The 19,936-nt window shown below is 40.3% G+C and overlaps 1 protein-coding gene across 1 annotated transcript in view; it reads left to right on the top strand.

Annotated features, from left to right (window-relative positions):
- The window catches only part of ccdc102a (coiled-coil domain containing 102A), a 48,623-nt gene that overhangs the window by 23,265 nt on the left and 5,422 nt on the right, over positions 1-19,936 (top strand). The window contains exons 4-8 of the mRNA XM_014001519.1: positions 2,022-2,260; positions 4,304-4,412; positions 6,868-6,984; positions 7,284-7,493; positions 19,095-19,265. Of these exons, the coding sequence (XP_013856973.1) occupies positions 2,022-2,260; positions 4,304-4,412; positions 6,868-6,984; positions 7,284-7,493; positions 19,095-19,265 (846 nt within the window). The remainder of the gene's footprint in view (positions 1-2,021; positions 2,261-4,303; positions 4,413-6,867; positions 6,985-7,283; positions 7,494-19,094; positions 19,266-19,936) is intronic.

Below are 19,936 nucleotides of genomic sequence, written 5' to 3'. Positions count from 1 at the left end.
GTGTGTGTGTGTGTGTGTGTGTGTGTGTGTGTGTGTGTGTGTGATGTTCTTGTTAGCCCCTTGCTGTGTGCTCAGGTGCACATACACTCAACATACTTGCGTATCCATGAGGACAGTGTGATCCAGCTGATGCTGCAGTATTGTTTTTTACATGTCAGCCTGTTCTGTTCCAAATAAAACAACTAAACAGCTGCTCCCTCCTGCTCCCTACATGCAYATGGTATGTATAGATTCCATGCTTGTATGACATGATGGTATTAGGTACTATAACAGGTCATATTTTCACTTTAGCTGCCTTCAAATATACTCTGCCAAGGATATTTCTTTATTAAACATTTATTTCTCTTATTCTAAACTTAAATCAGACTAGAACTTTTGGAAGTCAGCTTACTGAACGTCTGGCTTTAAAACAACCAGTTGATTTATCAGGCCTAATTTACGAGCTACACTGTCAMCAGAAATCAGCAGTCTTCATAAATGTTCTGAGAGGCCATATCTTAAGGGTTATTGAAAAAGTGCAAGTTAAACAAATAAAATTTGCTTTTATTAACCTTACAGATTAACTAAACCAGGAGTAGGCAGTCCTGGTTTAGTTCATGCAGGTTTTACTTGTTCCTCTGATTCAGCACATTTGATTCAGTGATTGAATTCCCTTCTTRAGTTCTGCCTGAGCTTGGTAATCACCCGTTCATTCAAATCAGGTGTGTCGGAGCAGAAAACCCTCTAAAGCATGCAGGATAGTGGCCCTCGAGGACCAGGATTGTCCACCCCTGAACTGAACACTTTACCCTCTGTTAATAATTTATGAATTACTCTTACCATCTGCTGTCCCTCTTTTTGTGCATCGCTAAAGTATCCCGGGAAGAGCCAAAAGATTCAGTTCTTCCTTTACTACTGTTCCCTTGTTCCTTTAATCCTTTAGAGCTCGTGCAGACAATCATTCTGAAGAGTCGTATCACGCTGGACATGGCCAAACCTCATAAAATAATGTTACAGCTGCTTAAATGTGTCTCGTGTTCAGCTCCAGACTAATTCTGAACAGCTGATGCACTATCTTTAACTGAGCAGGTGTTTTTAGTTTATAAACGATGAACGTGAGATTTTAATGAGGGAAAACAATCCTGTGCAGCACAAATGACCCACTGTGTTAAACTGTTTACTGAGCGTGTCACAGTGGTATTATTAGTGTTGTGAGAGTTCCAAAGCATGATACCTCTTGTACACAGAGAAATATTAATATTCTCTAAAAGTTTGTCTTCTTCGTTTACCTCTTTGTCTTGCTGCTGATCAAATATGTGCTCTTAGCAGCTGTTTCCTGGTCCAATGCAAACAGATACACATAATAGGCACACACYATGTGGTATCCTCAAAATGAATGTTTTTTTGTTTTGTTTTGTTTTGTTGGGGTTTTTTTGCGTTTAAACTGCCCTGACTAAACATCGCAGTCATTTACCATCAGTCCTGCAGACTTCCAGCTCACTGGAGCAGGCTTTTATAGTTTCCTTATTACACAAAGAAAGAGACGTGAGTTTTTGAGTTCTGACCAAACCGTAAATATGTGTTTGTCTGTAAAATGCACCGGAGGTGGTCCTGAAGCCATGCTTAGATCTTGCTCTAATGCAGCCCAGCCTCATTTCCTGCGCCCCCTCTATTGTTCTGGTTCTCACATATGTGCAGAGTACTTCCACATGTGCAACAGTAATGTGGTTTGTTTCAGCAACAGAGTCCATCTGTTGGTTGTTACCTGTAACTACAGCAGGAACATGGGCACTCTGTTTTTATTCAGCACAACTGAACTTTCAATAAACAAAATGTTACGACTTCTCTTTGTAGGCAAATATAAATAAATTGTCTCCACCCTGGCTTTCTTCTTTATTCAAACTAAGTTTTTAATTTGTAGTGGGGTTTTTGTTACGTAATATCAGGGCTTCAGAAATAGAGTTGGAGCAACCTGAATGGTTTCAGAACAAAAGTCTGGTTTTATTTTCTACTACCTAACTTTTCTCTCGCTGCTCTGTCAGGACCTGGAACTGCTGGAATCGGTTTTGCGTTCAGGAGCAGGTGGGCACGACGCTCAAGAGACCTGGGATGGTCCTGGCAGTAACCCTGCAGGGTCACGCTCATCCTCTGGGCTGAGCCGGCAGGAACGCAGCAGGCATCTGTGGGAGGAGGTGACCACAGTTGAGGAGGATTCAAGCAAGCTGAATGCTCTGCAGCTGCGGCTCGACGAGTCCCAGAAAGTCCTGCTTAAAGAAAGAGAGTAAGATGAGGCRCATTTCAAAACTTTTCTAAAATGTGTTTTAGKAGATGTGGTRTARCAATGTTRAAAAATAAGCAATGTTCGTTACCCTTTAYCTGTTCGGGTCTAATACCAGTTAATAATGACATGTGAATGTTTGAGTGAGCCATACAAAACCATCCAGACACAGCTGTGGACTGATTAGCTTTAGTTTAATCTGCCTCCGACAGCCATCAGCTAAACAGTGCCGAGATCCCGGAAACACATCAAGTAACAAACCTCTTTGCATCCTGACTGCGCCTCATGACATATGTTAAAGGGGCTGGCTGTCTCTACACAGAGTCAAAATGTCAGACATTATTCCTCACCCTGATGTATAATCACGGTTCTTATGTGTTGTTTTAAATCAGGCATGTATCTAACTAAAAGCCTCTTGAGTCTGTGAGACACTGGTCAAGAGTTCCACAACCCTGTCTGCACATAAAATCATCAATTAAATCAGTGATAACACATTATAAAAATATATTCCTGTTCACCTAATAAAAGACTGTACAATGTGTAGTGTCTTTAAAAGTCAGTAGTAAACAACCCAAATAAATTTCTTCAACAACATATTTGATTACGGGGTTGGACAATGAAACTGAAACACCTGCCATTTTAGTGTGGGAGGTTTCATGGCTCAAGTGGAACAGTCTTCATTAACTGCACATTGCACCAGTAAGGGCAGAGTGTGAAGGTTCAATTAGCAGGGTAAGAGCACAGTTTTGCTCAAAATATTGCAAATGCACACAACGTTGTTGGTGACATACCAGAGTTCAAAAGAGAACAAATTGTTGGTGCACATCTTGCTGGTKCATCTGTGACCAAGACAGCAAGTCTTTGTGATGTATCAAGAGCCACGGTATCCAGGGTAATGTCAGCATATCACCAAGAAGGATAAACCACATCCAACAGGATTAACTGTGGGCGCAAGAGGGAGCTGTCTGAAAGGGATGTTATGGTCTAAAACCAGGTGTTTCAGTTTCATTGTCTAACTCCTGTATTTCCACATCTACTGTCCTGCAAATCAGTGAAGTGGTGACGTTGGAGATGCAGCAAGTTCACTAGGGAAACTCAGGCATTCCTTGTCCCCAGTAACAATCTCTAGCTCCCCCTCGGGGATTTCAAAGTGTTCCCATCCCAGGGAAGGTGCACAATCCCTTTTGATATTTCTGAGTTTGTCCTAAAGTGTCCTCCCAATGGGATATCCCTCCAGAGGGAGACTCCCTAATCAGGTGCTGAACCAMCTCAGCTGACTCCTCAATACAGAGGAGTACCAGTTCTATTCCAAGCTGCCCCAAAAGACAGAACTACTCATCTTATCTCTTAMGCTGACCCTAGCCACCCCACAAAGGCAGCTCATCTCAGCTGCTCATATCGAGGAGCTTGTTTCTTGTTCAGCATCTCAGGACTATAGGTGATGGTACATACACAGCTATAGCCCTAAGAAGCAACCCCAGCACCTCATACTCTCACAGCATCTCTASATRATGACCTGGAAAACATGTTCATAAGCCTWCCTCAAAGCCACAAAACACTTGACTCTTATGACCCCCTTTGCAACTCTACAAGGGTAAATATCAGTCTATTTGGGTTATGAGCTGAACAAAGGTCACATTGCTCTTACACAAAATTGCCACCTTAAACTGGAAGAGTTTGGTTAAACCAGTGATCCTGGGGGTCTGTTTTCTGCGGCATTCACCTCCCATGGCAAACTGTTCTCAGTAGAGAGGTCAGGCTTTATGAATTCAGWGACATAGTTTGTTGCACAGATTGTATTTCTGCAGATAGAACTGCATGACAACACCAAATCATCAAAATTTTCTGCTTGATTAAGATATGTTTACATATACTGTATAGTCACAAAAAAGACCAATCAGCATTAAATACAGATACAAACATATATAATTATCATTCCTCAATGATCTTCATTTTGTAGGAAAAACAACCCCTAAGACTTCAGGTGGTGCAGAAAAGAAACCAGGAAGAATTTTGAAAAAAAATTTTTGTTGTTGTTTCTTTCAGAGACAAGCTTGCTTTGAGTAAAAGCATTGAGAGGCTGGAGGCTGAACTCAGTCAGTGGAAACTTAAATATGAGGAGCTGAGTAAGAGCAAACAGGAAGCCCTCAAACAGGTACAACTCCAGAGTGTTTAAGTGCATGTCCTCTGCTTTACTGACTGCATCAAGTACCTTCATGCATGGTGCAGTTTGTTTATGTTGATTGTATGAAAAGTTGACCATCTGGGTCACAAATTGCATACATTACTATTAGCATAAATATGACGATATTTAGCATTCTTCCAATTTTGAAACTGTGATAATGTTAATTTATGGAACTACAGAAGCAACCTCATATAGTTTTAATTGGTAAAATTAAAAAAGTATAACAAATATAAAATCATCCCCTCTTGACCAAAACTGMTTTAACTCATGATGGTGTTCATGATTGACTACAGATGGCATTTTGTCTTTTTCTATAATAACCGGGGCTTTTTTGACAGCAGTACATTGGCAAATTCATAGTACAGTCAAAAGCGGGACAGTGTGTGTGTGTGTGTGTGTGTGTGTGTGTGTGTGTGTGTGTGTGTGTGCGTGCGTGCGTGCATGCGCATTGGGCCTCACATGCTACAAATCCACTGTTTTTCTGTTCCGTGCGCATCACACTCTGTGGTGTTGTGTTGGTGAGGACCTGACTGTTACGATGCGCTGTGCCACGTTGCTGTGTTTGTGAGCCACGCACATTCTGCACATGTGGCCTGGATTTGTTTGGACGATGTGCGGTGATGGKTTTAGCTATACTCTGAKAAAACCCTGCTCCTCTGAGGAAATTTTTGTGGTTATGTTCAATTTACATTAAATTGTTAGATCATGTGCTTCTTTCATGCAATGTTAACAGAAACATTTTCCCAACTTCCGTTTGCTTTTTAAAGCAGGGGTTAACATTTTTCTGAAATCCAATCAGTTAAAAAAAGCTGTTTACATGATGGCCTTTAGATTAAAACCGAGGAATCTGGCTATTAACAAACAACTAAATGATGAAAAGTTTGACATTTATTGATCAAAGTTTCAAAGATTAGTATCTGCAACATGATTATTATTACAAGTGTATTGATTAGGATGAACAATGACATTGGTTTGTTTATTACGTTATTAAAAATTTTGTAACAATCACCGAAAAATGTAATAATTTGGGTTATGCACAGTACAGCTGCAAGTATTACAATATATGTTGAAGACTTTTATTACATTTTATGTCATTTATTACAAAATGCAATTTTAGTGCAGTTTGCCACATTTTGAAGCCAAATTTTATTACATTATTACATATTGCGGCTTTACATGTTTTTATTACATCAGGAAGAAGGTATGAAAAGCCACTTTAGAAAAATAGACTTCTTAGTAATCTTTTTATAGATGCAACAATGGACCATCATCAAATAAGTCATACATTCTCATCGTCCWAATTCTTCACCCACTTGTTCTCGTTCAAGATCATGGGGAGCTGGTGCCTATCTCCAGTGGTTTTTGGGCGAGAGACTATTAAGAGTATCTAATTAATCTAACATTCATGTTGTTGGTCTGTTGGTCTGTGGGAAGAACATAGAGGAAACAGAAAGACCCCAGCCATGACCCTCTTGATGCAAAGCAGCACTACTAAAAAAGYTGCTGTTTAGAAGTTTATATAATAATGTGAAAAAATCTAATGTAAATGATATTTTCAAATGTATTTAAAAAGCCAAAATATGAATGAACTGCACAAAATAAAACCCTGCTACTATTATTAAATGTTCCAATAAATGATCTTCTCATTTATTTTTAGTACATCATTTAGCAATGACTGATAAACTTGAGGACAATACTACAGAGAGAGACATAAAAATAAATGTAAAATGAATCATTAAGATATTATAGCCTTCTAAATTTCTTTTTAATCCAAAACTATATTTATGGATCAGTGTGACACACCGTTGAGGTTTTGCCTGTTTTTCACCACTTGGTGGCAGTCCAAACCAACAGAGAGCGGCGAGGAAAAGAAGCAAACATTGAACATGTGCCTTACAAAAACACAGAAGCTTTATTGACCCAGCAGGTTGGAGGGGAGAGAAAAACAGATGTGTTCAGAGCGCCTGAAAGATGGGTAGATTGCTGGGATGGTTATGCCGAAGATAAGCAGATAGAAGAAAGACGTTCGAAGGTTAAGGTGAAGGGTGAATGAAAGCAGAGATGCAATAATGAGATAGGAATTAGGAGGGACAAAAAGAGAGGAGATCAGGTCATCCTTATCTACACTCTTGTATCTTTACTTTGAGCATCGGAGACGTTTGAGCTCATAAAGGTTCATTTTTAAAAGATGAAGGGATGTTTTATTCTTTAAATTCATAAACAGCACCAGTTGTCAAGATGTTATAAGTTTTTTTTCTAACAAATAAACGCTGAAGAATAAAACAAAGATAAAATATTAGCATTTCCCAATGAAAGAGTTTGAAATTTGCTTTCTCTGCTGGTAGAATCTTAGATCACTGTCATTTTTCTGATGTTCATCCTAAAAAAATCTAGTCCTCTTACGTTTTGTGTGTATTTTCTTCAGCTGAATCTGCTGAAGGAAATGCATCAGGACGAGCTCGGTCGCATGTCCGAGGACTTGGAGGATGAACTGGGAGCTCGGAGCAGCATGGACAAGAAACTTGCGGAGCTACGAGCCGAGGTGAGGAGGCGGGAGAGCAGAGTGTGGAAGGTCGTCTAGTGATGTCGAGTTTATTTACAGTTTGAGCACTTTTATAAACAAACAACCAAGTGCTGAACAAATTACAGAACGTGTAAATGTGAAAAAATTAAATACTAAAAACATTAATGGAATTTAACAAACTCRAGCAGTGATTGACTAATCATTAGATCTGTCGCAATCTTTTTGTTCCATCACAATTTATTGTGTAGTGTGTTTTCACCRCCAGGATGAGATGATAATATATAACACATCGCTCGCTTCATGTCGGTTTCCTTCAGATGGAGCGGCTGCAGGTGGAGAACGCTGCTGAGTGGGGGCGCAGGGAGCGTCTGGAGACAGAGAAGCTGGCCCTGGAGAGGGACAACAAAAAGCTGAGAGCTCAGGTGGAAGACCTGGAGGAGCAGATGTCCAAGAAACGCCGGCAGGCTGCTTCTGCTCTTGACACAGACCTCAAGGCCATCCAGTGCGAACTGTTTGAGAAAAACAAGGTGAGCAGGAAAACCTTCTTTTTGGAGGGGGTAATGATTTGTTTTTGTTTGTTTTTTTTTCAACCTGAAAAATGACTTTCTTACAGTTTAATTCAAATCTAGGTTTGTGCTTATTTTAATAGTGGTCACAACATGTCAACCTCTTCAGACGTTTACCTGTATAAAGAGCCTCAAAAATCTGTAAATTCTGCAAAAAATCCATACAACTCGCACCCGGGGGGTGTCTGTCGGCTGCGGACATGAAAGCGCCTGCTGCGAAGCAGGAGGAGAGGAGAGCGGAAAAAGTTCAAAACTTATTTCTAGCGGCAGAACAGGTTGGAAGATGGCTGTTTGATGTTATTTATTATTTTCTAAATCATCTTACAGGCTCTGGCATGTTAGATAAATTTGATGATGATGACGTTTTGAAAAAATCCGTAAGACTTGAAAAAAATCCATGAGATTGCTCTATACGTCCRTATACCTGCAAAATGATGTAAAATCCTTATAACTTACAGACAATCTGTACAATTTGACATGTATGTGGTTACAACATCAGAATAAATACACCAGCAGTCATGTCATTAAGAGAGAAATTACTCACCAATATTCTGCTGGTTATCTTTTTCTTTAATGCATGGCACCGACTTCAACCAGTCCAATATGTATATCATACAGCCGTGGTTTCTCCCATAMCACACAACTCCACTTCTAAAGGCCAACGGGACTGTGACTGCTGGAAACTAGTCGGAGATTTAACTTGTATCAAAGTTGGCAAATCTTAGTTGCAGACTCACTGAATTCTGAATGTTTGCAATCTATGTGGGCACAATTTGTGAAAAATCCCAGCTCCACTTGGGTGTTTCTCACATGTGATGGGTTAAATGCAGAGCACGCATTTCGTCATTGTATGGGAACATGCATTGGATGAYAAATAAAGTACCTTTACCTTACYTTATYTKTGTGTGCTAGGGGAGATTAGCACACAAAAGTGGATTTCTATTCTGAAGGTTAAGATTTCCTGTCCAGRAAAGCTTTYTCAGTTCAAAATGTCTKAAGTAGTGTGGAGGTTCAAGCTTTAAGAAATATTTTTTGTGTGCTTGACTTGCAACACCATATTCTTGGCCATGAACATTATTTTGTTGCTCACCTCCTGCTACTGTACATCATGACTTGCCTTAGCCTTCTTTGTGCACTCTCCATATTTACGATTTAATGTACAGGACACTTTTGAAATGAAGACAGCCAGGTCTGGACCAGTTCTAAACATATTTTTGATTTTTKATCAGCATGGTTTTTAGACCTGGACATTCAGGACCTTCATTTTCTGCCATAGAAATTATCCCATGCAGGTGTTAAAATACAGCTTAAGTGCTTTAGATCTTATAAAATTTAATTAGGATAGGTTCAGGATGGGTTCAAGATACCCACAACAATTTGGCAACTAGTTTGAGAGAAAATTTGCTGCACTAATGTTTTTGAACATGTTCAAACCTGTCCTGCTACTCATGCAAGGAAACTGAAAACATTAGCAAACATTTAACATGCTGTATTATGGAGACTCCCTCACAATGCTATTTGCCACTTAGTCCCAACTTATAGCTCAGTGAGATATTTAAACCCCACAGATCCTTCTAATCTGCAGCTCATAGGCCCCTATGTGAACTGCTGGCAGGTGTCACAAAACACCTCCTGGGATCCTGTGTTTTTGTCTTGGTCTTTTGTGTGTTGGGAGATTTTTGTCCTTTGCGTGTGTGTGCTTGTTTCAGGAGGACTGTTTGTGTGTCGTGCGCAATTTAAAAACCACAGTATTGATCTGGTTGAAGAGACACACCACACACACACCGCAAAACCACAAAGGAGTGACTTGATAGAATCATCTTTAGTGCACCGAGAGCTGTGTGACCTACTACTGCCTGCTCTCTTGTATCACTTTATTTTTTATTTTTATTTTACCTTTACTTAACCAGGCAAATCCAGTGAGATCACAGATCTCTTTTTAAGGGAGGACTGAGCCTGAAGGCAGCATAACATTTTTGGTYTGTGGGAGGAAACCGGAGTACCCAGAGAAAACCCACGCAAACAAAGAGAACATGCAAACTCTGCACTGAAAGACCCCAGGTCTGAGCCGGGAATTGAACCCAGGACTTTCTTGCTGTGAGGCAATGTTGCTAACCACTAATCTGCCATGCTGTTAAAAATAACAAGAGTTGAGAGATTGAGGGCTGAAGTTTTGGCTATTTGTGGTGTGTGTATGTGTGTGTGTTTGTGTTTTTGTTACCTGGTGCGGATGGTTTTTGATCATTTTCCTGGTACATACAACCTGGTGAGGACCCACTGTTYCTAATGGGGCCAAAAGCCCAGTTTCCACTGGGGACAATACCAGTGGTAGGTCAGGGTGTGGCTGCCCGATCCGTCCCAGTAGCACGATCCGTACTGTCAGCTCATTTGCGCATGCTGTAAATGATAGACTTCTGGAATGTAGGAAAAAATACTGAAAATACTTATTTCTATACTTTAATTATAAAGGTGTGTTAAATTATTTTCTGAAAACAGTTTTAATATTGTATACATTTTGATTAATAAAACATAAGCCCTATATAAAAAAATATGCATACATATTTATTCATAATAACTTGCAAACTATTTTCTAGACAATCCTGTTATAACTCATCTTTGTTTTATTTTTTTTGTGGAATAAAAATCCACAGCTGTTGCAAACGTTGCCTTTTCTATGAAACATTGCAGGTGATAAAGGCTGAAATTGAATGAATTCTGTCATTTGTCTAGCAAAATGCTACATGCTAAAAACAATGCTTCCRGGACAGTACGGGTTGTGCTTCCAGTACGGATCGGGCAGCCACAAGGTGTTCTGTTTAGGAGTTTAGGTTAGGTTTAGTGTAAGGGGTCAGGGTTAAAGGCTCGACACATGGGGAGCGAAAAAACTACAGCCATTAACGGCTGTCATCGCAGCCAGGGTGAAACCCGACACACGGGACGCGATAGCGATCGCAGCGTTGCAAATCGCGCTCTTTCAGGTTGCTTGTTTCACAAAATTTGATTGGTTCTTCTACTGCCTCTTGTAAAGGTTATTGGTGGTTCACAAAAAATAAGGGGGTGTGCATTACGGACGTGTAAACTAAACAAATCGTGCGATGCTAATGATACTGAAAAACAAACACATCAAGATACAATTTTATGAGGAAAAACTTACCATAAACTTCACCCTGGTGCCAACAAATTCCCACAAAGCTGCCTTTTTTAGTAATCACTTGGTGAAAGTGTTAGCTAACTGCAGTGTGTAGCATGCTCTCCTCTCATTGGTCAGTCAATGAAACCCTCGCTGAATGGATGTACGTTAAGCGACATAGACAAAAGTTGAACATTTTTCAACTTTCATATGTCGTATCGCAAGCTCGCGTGTGCACGTCTACGTGTACGAGCGTGAAATTTCACATGCACTATTTTCGCCGGTCGCTTAGCTGGAGGAGGGCAAGCGATTGTCGCCTCACCGCACAGGCTCCATAGGAAATGAATGGAGAGCGAGCGACGTCGCCTCCCGTGTCGAGACCTTTAGGCTGCAGAAATGACTGGTAAAGGAATGGAAGTCAATGTAAAGTCCTAATGAGGATAGAAGAACAAACGTGTGTGTGCGTTAAAAGTATCAAGGGCTGTGTTTACTGTACCTGTGTACTCTCATCAACAGCTGCTCGATGTGTGAAGCTCAGCTGAAGTCTTTTTTTATTTTTATTTTACTAGATGTGCTGATTAGGTAAAACACACTCACACACAATCAGTAACTGCCTAACCTGTCCATCTGTTTGTGACTGTGTCATTAAAGAATCATTTAGTTGTTGTCAGTTGTCCCTAACAGCTCATGCTGTCGGTGTGACCAGATGGTGCTGTTAACAGGGAAAGCATTTTGCTGCAGTCACAGAGGCCATGCTTCATTCTCGCTGAGGAGAAGATGCGAAAGAGTAAACATTATGATCACCCAGAAGCTTCAGACTGTGTACCTGCTTGTTACACAGTATTGTTTTTAAATGGCAGAGCCGGTCAATTCAGATTGCCATCTAATCTGGCCATAGGTACATTTTTAATTCCCACAACTCAAATCCAGGGAACATTCCAGTGTAGTTCAACATCACATCTAAACCCCCTTAAGATGGCAAGATAATCTGAGAATGTCTCTGGATCAGCAAGACTTGGACTTTGTTCTTCAACATCTAAGCTACAATATTAAAGCCGTGTGGTGTGCTGCCTATCTCACTTGTCAAAGGGACAAAAGCAATGTTCTTGTCATCATAACATGAATGCAGGTGGAGGATATTATTCTGACATGAGAGCAGATTTACTGTACATAAGCTGTAATGTAGGAGACAGATAACAAAACTGATTAGATTAAACCAATCAAGGCTGCAGTGATCAGCTCACAGTGGTCACTCTGTCAGTAGATACACACTTAAACCGAAGTGTTTCTGCATGTGTTATTTTATCTACACAAACTGTGCAGTGGTAAGCTGCTCTTTGCGCAGCACACAGAACTGAACAGATAGAAACCAAACAGAGTGAGACTTGACACTGGAGACAGGGCTTTAGTCCCACAGCTGCCAGAGTGGTTTGTTCTTCTTCCTCTGCTTCTGGGAGCATTATTGTCAGCTTCAAATAAATTAAGAAGAAAAAAATCTCTTGAATTTGTTAGTTTAATTTTCTTGTTTTACCATACCCTGACTCTCAAAATATATTATATGTGGAGTTCCAAGCTTGGTCATCTTCATGTGACCGAAACATCTTGTGAACCAGGCAGACACAGACCTTAATGATGCTCCATTGTGAGGGTTGAGTAGTTTTAAGCTTGGGTTAAGCTTCAGTACGACGTGAGACAGCAGGTCGGTGATTGTGTCATTGCAGATGTCTTTTTCCTGACTGAGTGTAAACGGGCTGAAGAAGACGCAGTGGGGCATACATTGTCATAATTCCTCCTACAGCTCATAAACGTATATAAACAACAATAGTGACTTATGGATATTGATTATTGGTTTATTTTGTTTTTTGTTGGTTTTTTTTTTTTGTTTGTTTTGTTTTTCACTCAGCTATCAATGTCGTGTTGGGTGAAAAGTCCGCGGAGAAAAAAACTTTTGTTGGTGATGGAAAAAAGATGTGAACATCAGCTGCATGCTCACATTCAATAGGATCAAACCAGCTGTTTTTTAACAACAGGCTTCAGACAAAAGAATATTTTAAACAAAATGACATTCAGAAGGAAGTCCTGCTCTGGTCCTGCTCCTCAGCACTGCTTTTCTCCTCATGATCAAACATGCCCACAAAGTTCTAACCAATCACACACTGTGAGCTGCAAGGTCCTCATTGCAGACTTCTGACTGAGGCCAATGCACACGACGGCTGTCACCGGGTATAACAGCGGGAGAGAAGACGGAAGTTACGCAATTTTTTGTCACAGTAGGGGGAACAAGACTTGCGACTTGAAGCATAAACCAGCCTTTAGTCTTATCTGCATGTGAATTTAATTAAACAGCAAAACCTCTCATACAGTTCCATAAAGCTTGGAATCCCACACAAACTCATTTTAGAATTATAAAATCAGATAAACAAAATGTCTTCAGTCACAGAAATGAAGTCCAGTTGTTTTAATTTTTAATCTTTTTTTGGATTTACGTGTCCTGAATGAATCTACACCAGCTGAGTTTTTGTGATAGTTTCTGCTGCAAGTAGTTTGACCATACAAGCTTTATGTATAGTCATGTCCCAATACCAATACTGGTACCCTGAAAGGAAAAAGCTGTTTAAGATGATGGATGGATGGATGGATGGATGGATGGATGGATGGATGGATGGATGGATGGATGGGTGGGTGATGGATGGATGGATGGATGGATGGATGGATGGGTGGTGGATGGATGGGTGGATGGATGGGTGGTGGATGGATGGATAGTATTAGTGAGTATTCAAACTGAAGTATTTGTACTCAATTTGAGAAAAGCTGTTATCGAGACACCTCTATTTATGTGTGCTACGTCCTTTCCCACGTCAGCCATCATGATTGTTCTTGCTGCTCTTATTTTCCTGACTTTTAATCTTTTTGCGAATCTAATAGCTCTTTTTCACGATGAACCTCCTTTTATTTTCTTCTTTGCTTGCTCTTATATTGTATTGTTCAGATCAGTGTAGAAGGGATGGTGGACACGAGCCCCTCCTCTAAGTTATTACTTTGGGTAGCCCTCATTATAAACCCATTTCTGCTCTTTGTTGGGTGTGTGTGTGCACACAGGAAGAAAAAGCGAAATCACTGTTAAATTATTGCTATACCCTGTATGGCAGAGGGGGAAGGGAGAACACTTGGTTTTTGTGTGTGTGTGTGTGTGTGTGTGTGTGTGTGTGTGTGTGTGTGTGTGTGTGTGTGTGTGTGTGTGTGAGAATATGAAGCAACTGCATTCAGAAATACTTTATATGAGTGTGCTTTGGGGCAGTTATTGAGTTTTAGTTGCGTCGTTTTCTCCTCACTGGCATTCGTCTCCCTCAGATGAAATTTACTGTGTTGTGATGGTGATAAACGTGTTTAATGTTGGTTCATGAGTCTGTCTTTGAGTCTGTATGAACAGATGTAGCAGCAGACGTCTGGGTCTCTCCAGTCAAGAAGAAACATTTAACAGGCGGTGTAGCGGAACGAGTGCTTTTGTGTTGTGGCCCAATTTGATTAGAAAATCTTTGCATAAAAAGCATCGTGCACACACAGACACTTCCATATATCTTATGCAAAAAATAAAAACATTGAGCACAATCATATTACCAGATCCTTCAGTAATCCATGTTTAATAGATTTGCAGACCCCCTCCTCCATCTCATCATCCTCACTTCTGTCATCTTCTTTCTTAAGGAAGTTCTTTGTTTTGCCATGATAAACCCATGCATGTTTGTAGGCTTATTCAACGCTTTGGTTTAAGCCAGGACTGCGGGCCGTCTGTCATGGATGCTACTGTGTTTGCTGTTCATCATCTTCTTTTGGATTGAGCTCTTCAAGGCATTCACATCCTCCAGAAATAAACATGACATTACATAAAATGTTGCTAAAATTTAAACTTTTTTTCTTAGAATAATGTGCTGGTTTGTTTCTGATACTTTTAATGTGTTTTTGAAGTTCAGCTTCGTTCTTAGTTCCTCTCAGAGGCAGGAAGGGGCAAAATGAAGAGACTGCTCCACCTTCAGACCAATCTAAATTCCCTTCAATGTCTGGGATGTAAGCTTTAGTCTCAGAGAATAGTCCAACAGTTTTTCTTCTTCAGCAGGTGTTGCCTCGTGACCACTTACTGTCTGGGGCGAGATGAGATGAACTGAATCACTGTAGTGGCATCTAAATCAGTGGTTTCAGCAAATTCACTCAGATTCTCAAAGGAATCAATATTTTTCCTTATGAGGCTTTTCCACATCTCCGTCTTTTGTGTGAAAGAGCTCACACTGTCTGCCAGAAGAGGGAGGAGCTGATTTTTGCCCTGAAGTGGGAGATCCAACTGTAGGACTGAGCTATAACCGTTCATCAGACTGTTCAGGCTGCAATATCATCCACTCATCTAAGCACTAGGATAGACATTAATCTCTCTTGTCTTTTGTCTTTTCTGTGTTTGGAATCTGTTTTCTTTTAATTTCAGAAATATTTTTCTCTACTTCTTCTTTTCTCTCGACCTCGTACCCTCTATCTCGCTCCGACTCTGGGGGATGGGTCACTTCATGTATTTTTCTCCTTGCCATTTTTTTAACCCCTTATTTCTTTCTCAAGCTGCAGTCTTTGTTCCTTTGCTTTGCCATCTCCTCGTTTTGTGAAATCCCTCCCATCTAATTACTACCGAGGCAACCTCTCCTCATCCCCCTCATATCTCTGCATTCCTGTCTCACTGTAGACACTTCTCAGCCCCCCCACCCACCCCCATCCCTCCTTTTAATCACTCCCCTGGCATTACACTGCTGCTCTCTTTGTTTGATCTGGCTCTGGCTGTGACTTATATTTGTGACGTTCAGACATTTTGCCTTGATTATCTTTGGAAAGCCTCTGAAGGCCGATGGAGAGCTGTCATTGTTTGAGCATCAGTTCAGTTTTCAGTAAAATACACTTAATAGTGACAACAAGCTAAAATGTTCAAACCAAATGTGTTGTTGATAGTTTTCAACATATATTAAAGATGAAATGTAGACAGAGGAGAATCGGAAAAAAAAAATTAAAGGTGTGACCAGCTCCTCGATCTGGCACAGCCTTTTTATTGCTCCCATAGATATTGAATTTCTCTTCATTGCGTCGCAGAGTAAGTCCTCAAAAAGCTTCTTGGAATGAGCTCTGTCTGGGGAGCCATTAGACGCAGACAGCAGAGAGGGAAGCTGAATCAACGCCATCAAATATGAAAGTGCAGTTTGTGACGATGTTGCATTATTAATGACTCCATTAGCGCCAAGTACAGTTATTCCATTTCCATTCACAGCTCAGGCCGGAGGTGGGCGTGGCCTATGTCTGGCTACGACTTCAACTGATGACAGCTACTGCACATCCTGAGAAATACAAGAAACAAACACACACATCTGGATATTTTCATTCAGAGTCATCAGAAACTTTGCTTGAAGGATGTGTTTTTGGTGTCTTTCAGAGATGATGTGGTTTGTGAAAATTTTAATGCTGAACAAATTAACGAGAAAATTAGAATCTAGGCAGCAGAAATCTCTAATGTTGCACCTAATGTGGTGTAGAACTTAAACTAAGTAAAGTTGGACTTAAATAAAGTCAGTCTTTAATTAATTTGCATTTCTCATAACCAGTGACAAAAGGCCAGGATGTGTAAACTTTCCTTTGTCTGCCTATATTTATAATATTTATTATTTTGTGACTTATTACTTGTTTGATGGTAAGTAATTATATACACCATTTTTTGTACTGTGTGTAGTTGTGTCAACCCAAAGGCAACATTCTTGACATCTCACATTTGAAGTCACAAACTTGTTTTCAGAGGCTTTTCCAAATGACAGGACTGTGACCCAAAAAAAGAAGGTTGCACTGTGTGAATCCTTTTTAGCCTCTCCTTTTCCAAGATTCTTTGTGTGACATGTCCACAGGATGTGGCTGCTTTCAAAACGAATCATTCCAGAGAACCATGATGCTTTATAATATAACACATTCTCACTCCCGACTCGTCACATATTGACCCTTTTCCAAGGTTCCCTCTGCGTCTTATTTTGATGCGTCAGGTAACCCCTTCRCGTCAGTTATTGACGCACTAGGCATTTCCAGGTTTCCTCTGCATCTGGTTTTGATGCATTGGGACACAAAATATAGGGGTCTTTGAGTTGGGGTCCGTGGTTAACGTAGTTGATGTGATTTTCCTACACTTTGTAAAAGTGGTTAATTTTAGGGATCAGGGTTGATGGTTAATTTTAGGTACTAGGGTCAGGGACAGGATGTCTAGAGTGAATAAAAGTAATTTCAGGCTTTGGGGTGGTTAGATTTATGCATTTTCTACATTTTCTGAAATTATGACAACAGATTCCACCCCATCTCATCAATAACTGACACGAGGGGTTACCCAATGCATCAAAATCAGACGCAGAAGGAACCTTGGAAAAGTGTCAATATGTGACGACTTGAGAGCGAGATTGGGTTGGATAATGTGTAATGTCCCCTTCACACTTTTATGTATGTGCTTTGCATTTCTACAACATATTGACATACATGGTTGTAAAATAACAACCCTGCTTCTTATGTATCTGATCCGCACAAGCAGCATGATCTGCAAATACACCAGGTTGCCACAGGTTTATTGGTCTCGTTCATGAATTCTTTGGCCTGAGCACAGCATCTTTTATAAAGGTCACACAGGCCTCACAAATACGCCATCACAATAAAACAAATGTAGCTGTGACCCAGCAACAGCTGCACGGTCTCATGCCAAACTGTGGAAATGGTACCAGTTGATTACAGTCGGTGTATCCCCTGCTGCTGAAGTGATGGACTTACCTCTGCCGTGTTTTGATGCAGCATGTTTCTGGTGCAGTACACAGCTGGGGTTTGATGGGATGTTCTGTAAGGTACAAACAAAGCTGGGAGGGTTTTGTTGGACATGTTCTTGAATCCAATTACAAGTTAACTCCATTAGGTGACTCATAAATACTCTAAAATAATATCGTACACACAGGATCAGCTTAATAAAAGTGGTCATCCACACGAACCGGCTGAATTTTACCACTGAGCGTTACGCCAAACCCAGCAATGGCGAAGCCTGCCTCTGTATCGGGAGGGGTAGTTGACAGCAGACCTCCAAATGCTCTTTCTCCTTTACAACTTAACGTATTGGAGCAGTTGGGTTTGTAAAAACAAGTGATAAGTGTCTGAACCAACATAAAAATCAGCACCTCCCTGATAGTCATTTTTCCTTCACTGCATAGCCAAACATTAACAATGGCTGCAAATGGGACTAAGCGCCACTTTATTTGTCACAGACTGTAATGCTGTGGATTATCCCTCTGGTGTCCAACACGCAAACACAGAAAAGGAGAATTCTTGGTCGGAGTAAATTGGTCTGAGTTTTTATTATTAATCATTTTTAGAATAGAATAGAATAGAATAGAATAGAATAGAATAGAATAGAATAGAATAGAATAGAATAGAATAGAAACAGCCTTTATTGTCCAGTGCGGGGAAATTCGGGTGTAGTAGCAGCAGCAGATACATACATCAATCCTCTGAGACAGTATATTGCTGTGTGACATTATCAGCTGTAGCAATTATAATAGAATTAAAGATAGTAACAATAAAAAATCAGCATAGATCAAAATAAAAATAAGAATAATAATTACTGTACCGGACTATCAAGATGAGTAGAGAATGTAGAGTTCTTAGGCGTGCAAACACAAACGTGGACGCTTATCGAGATTGTTGGGAGCAGTGGTTATAGAGTCTAACAGCTGATGGGAGGAATGATCTGCGGTAACGTTCTTTTGTGCATTTAGAATTTGCATTTTAGTGATATTAGACAGAGTGTATGTGTGGATGATAGGCCAAATTGCATAAAAATTTATTTGGTTTCCCAGATAACCGGCTACGTGTGGATTAGGCCATAGTCACGCTTCACTTCATCTTTTTAATGTGAGATTATTTTGTGTTTAAGTTCAAAACTTTGGCGTTTACCATTTCACAACACTCAGTAAACATGATCAAAACATTCTTAAGCAAATCTCCTCCTCCTGTGTGGATGGGAAAAGTATCACAAACCCCTCAATCTTTTACGATGTTGCCTTAAAACCTAGAAATGAATCAGGGTGTAAGTTTTATTAGATTTAATGACTAATTCTCCCACTGGGTTGTTTCTGCCTGATCTGCCACCAAAACTGTTCCAACCTGGCTGCAGACAAAAGCAAACATCAGTGTTTAAATTCATCTGGTTTCTCTCATCTCTAAATATGTCTTTAGCAGATTCAGTTTGTAAAGTCTCATTTGTAAAGCACTAAAACCTAATTGAAGTAATATTATTTTCTCTAATATTTACACAGTAATCCCATTTTAATTTCTCTTTGGTGAAGACATTTGATGGAGGCGGGAACACTGAGCCTCTATCTCTGCTGTGTCCACAGGAACTGGCTGATCTTCGCCACGTTCACGCTAAGCTGAAGAAGCAGCTCCAGGAGAAGACCGCAGAGCTCACCCATGCGAACCGGAGGGTGGAGAGCCACGACGCTGAAGTCAAAAAGCTCCGTCTCAGGGTGGAGGAGCTCAAGAAAGAGTTGGGGCAGGCTGAGGATGAGGTAGGAACAGTGAAGTATAGAAAAGACTTAGAGAGCAGCTGAATGATCCTGTCCTTATATCTGAAAGCTTTTATAGTTTAAGACGATCACACCTGCCTGTCAATGCTCAGATGTTGTGTATGATAGGACATTTTATAACCCAGCAGGATTCGCTCCAGGTAATGTCAAGGTGAAATCCAACATCTGATGAGGACAGAGGGTAAACCTAGACATGTGGTTAGTACTGTATGTGATTTTGTTTAGTCACAGATAAAACAAGAATAATCTAAAGAGGCCTGTTTCACAGCAGAGAAGCACAAAAAACAGTGTTGCATTCCCTCCGCGTGCTATTCTATCAGACCATTTTACACCGTTTGTCCCAAACGTTTTCAAGTCAATACGCCAGCATGATGTACTGTAGCCTGTGTTAACTCATGCTGTTCTCATTTATTACTTATATATTATATATTACTTATTTGTTCCTTCAACTCCAGAACAGCTGAGAAACACTTCTCTGCAATAATTAAAGAAACAAAAGCTGTTAGAAGCAGCTGAGTTACTGGAAATGAGCTGCAGAAAAGAAAAACACAGTCAGCTTGTACAGGAAGTAGATAAATTAGTGGTAGTAGTTTAATGAAACAACCGAACACTGGTAACAGGTACTCAAGAACTTAATACTGTGAGAGTATATC

Source organism: Austrofundulus limnaeus, unplaced genomic scaffold, assembly GCF_001266775.1.
Source record: "Austrofundulus limnaeus strain Quisiro unplaced genomic scaffold, Austrofundulus_limnaeus-1.0 Scaffold9, whole genome shotgun sequence".
In the NCBI taxonomy this organism is placed as follows: Eukaryota; Metazoa; Chordata; class Actinopteri; order Cyprinodontiformes; family Rivulidae; genus Austrofundulus; species Austrofundulus limnaeus.
Note: the sequence above shows the minus strand (reverse complement) of the source record. Positions and strands in the feature narration are given on the sequence as shown.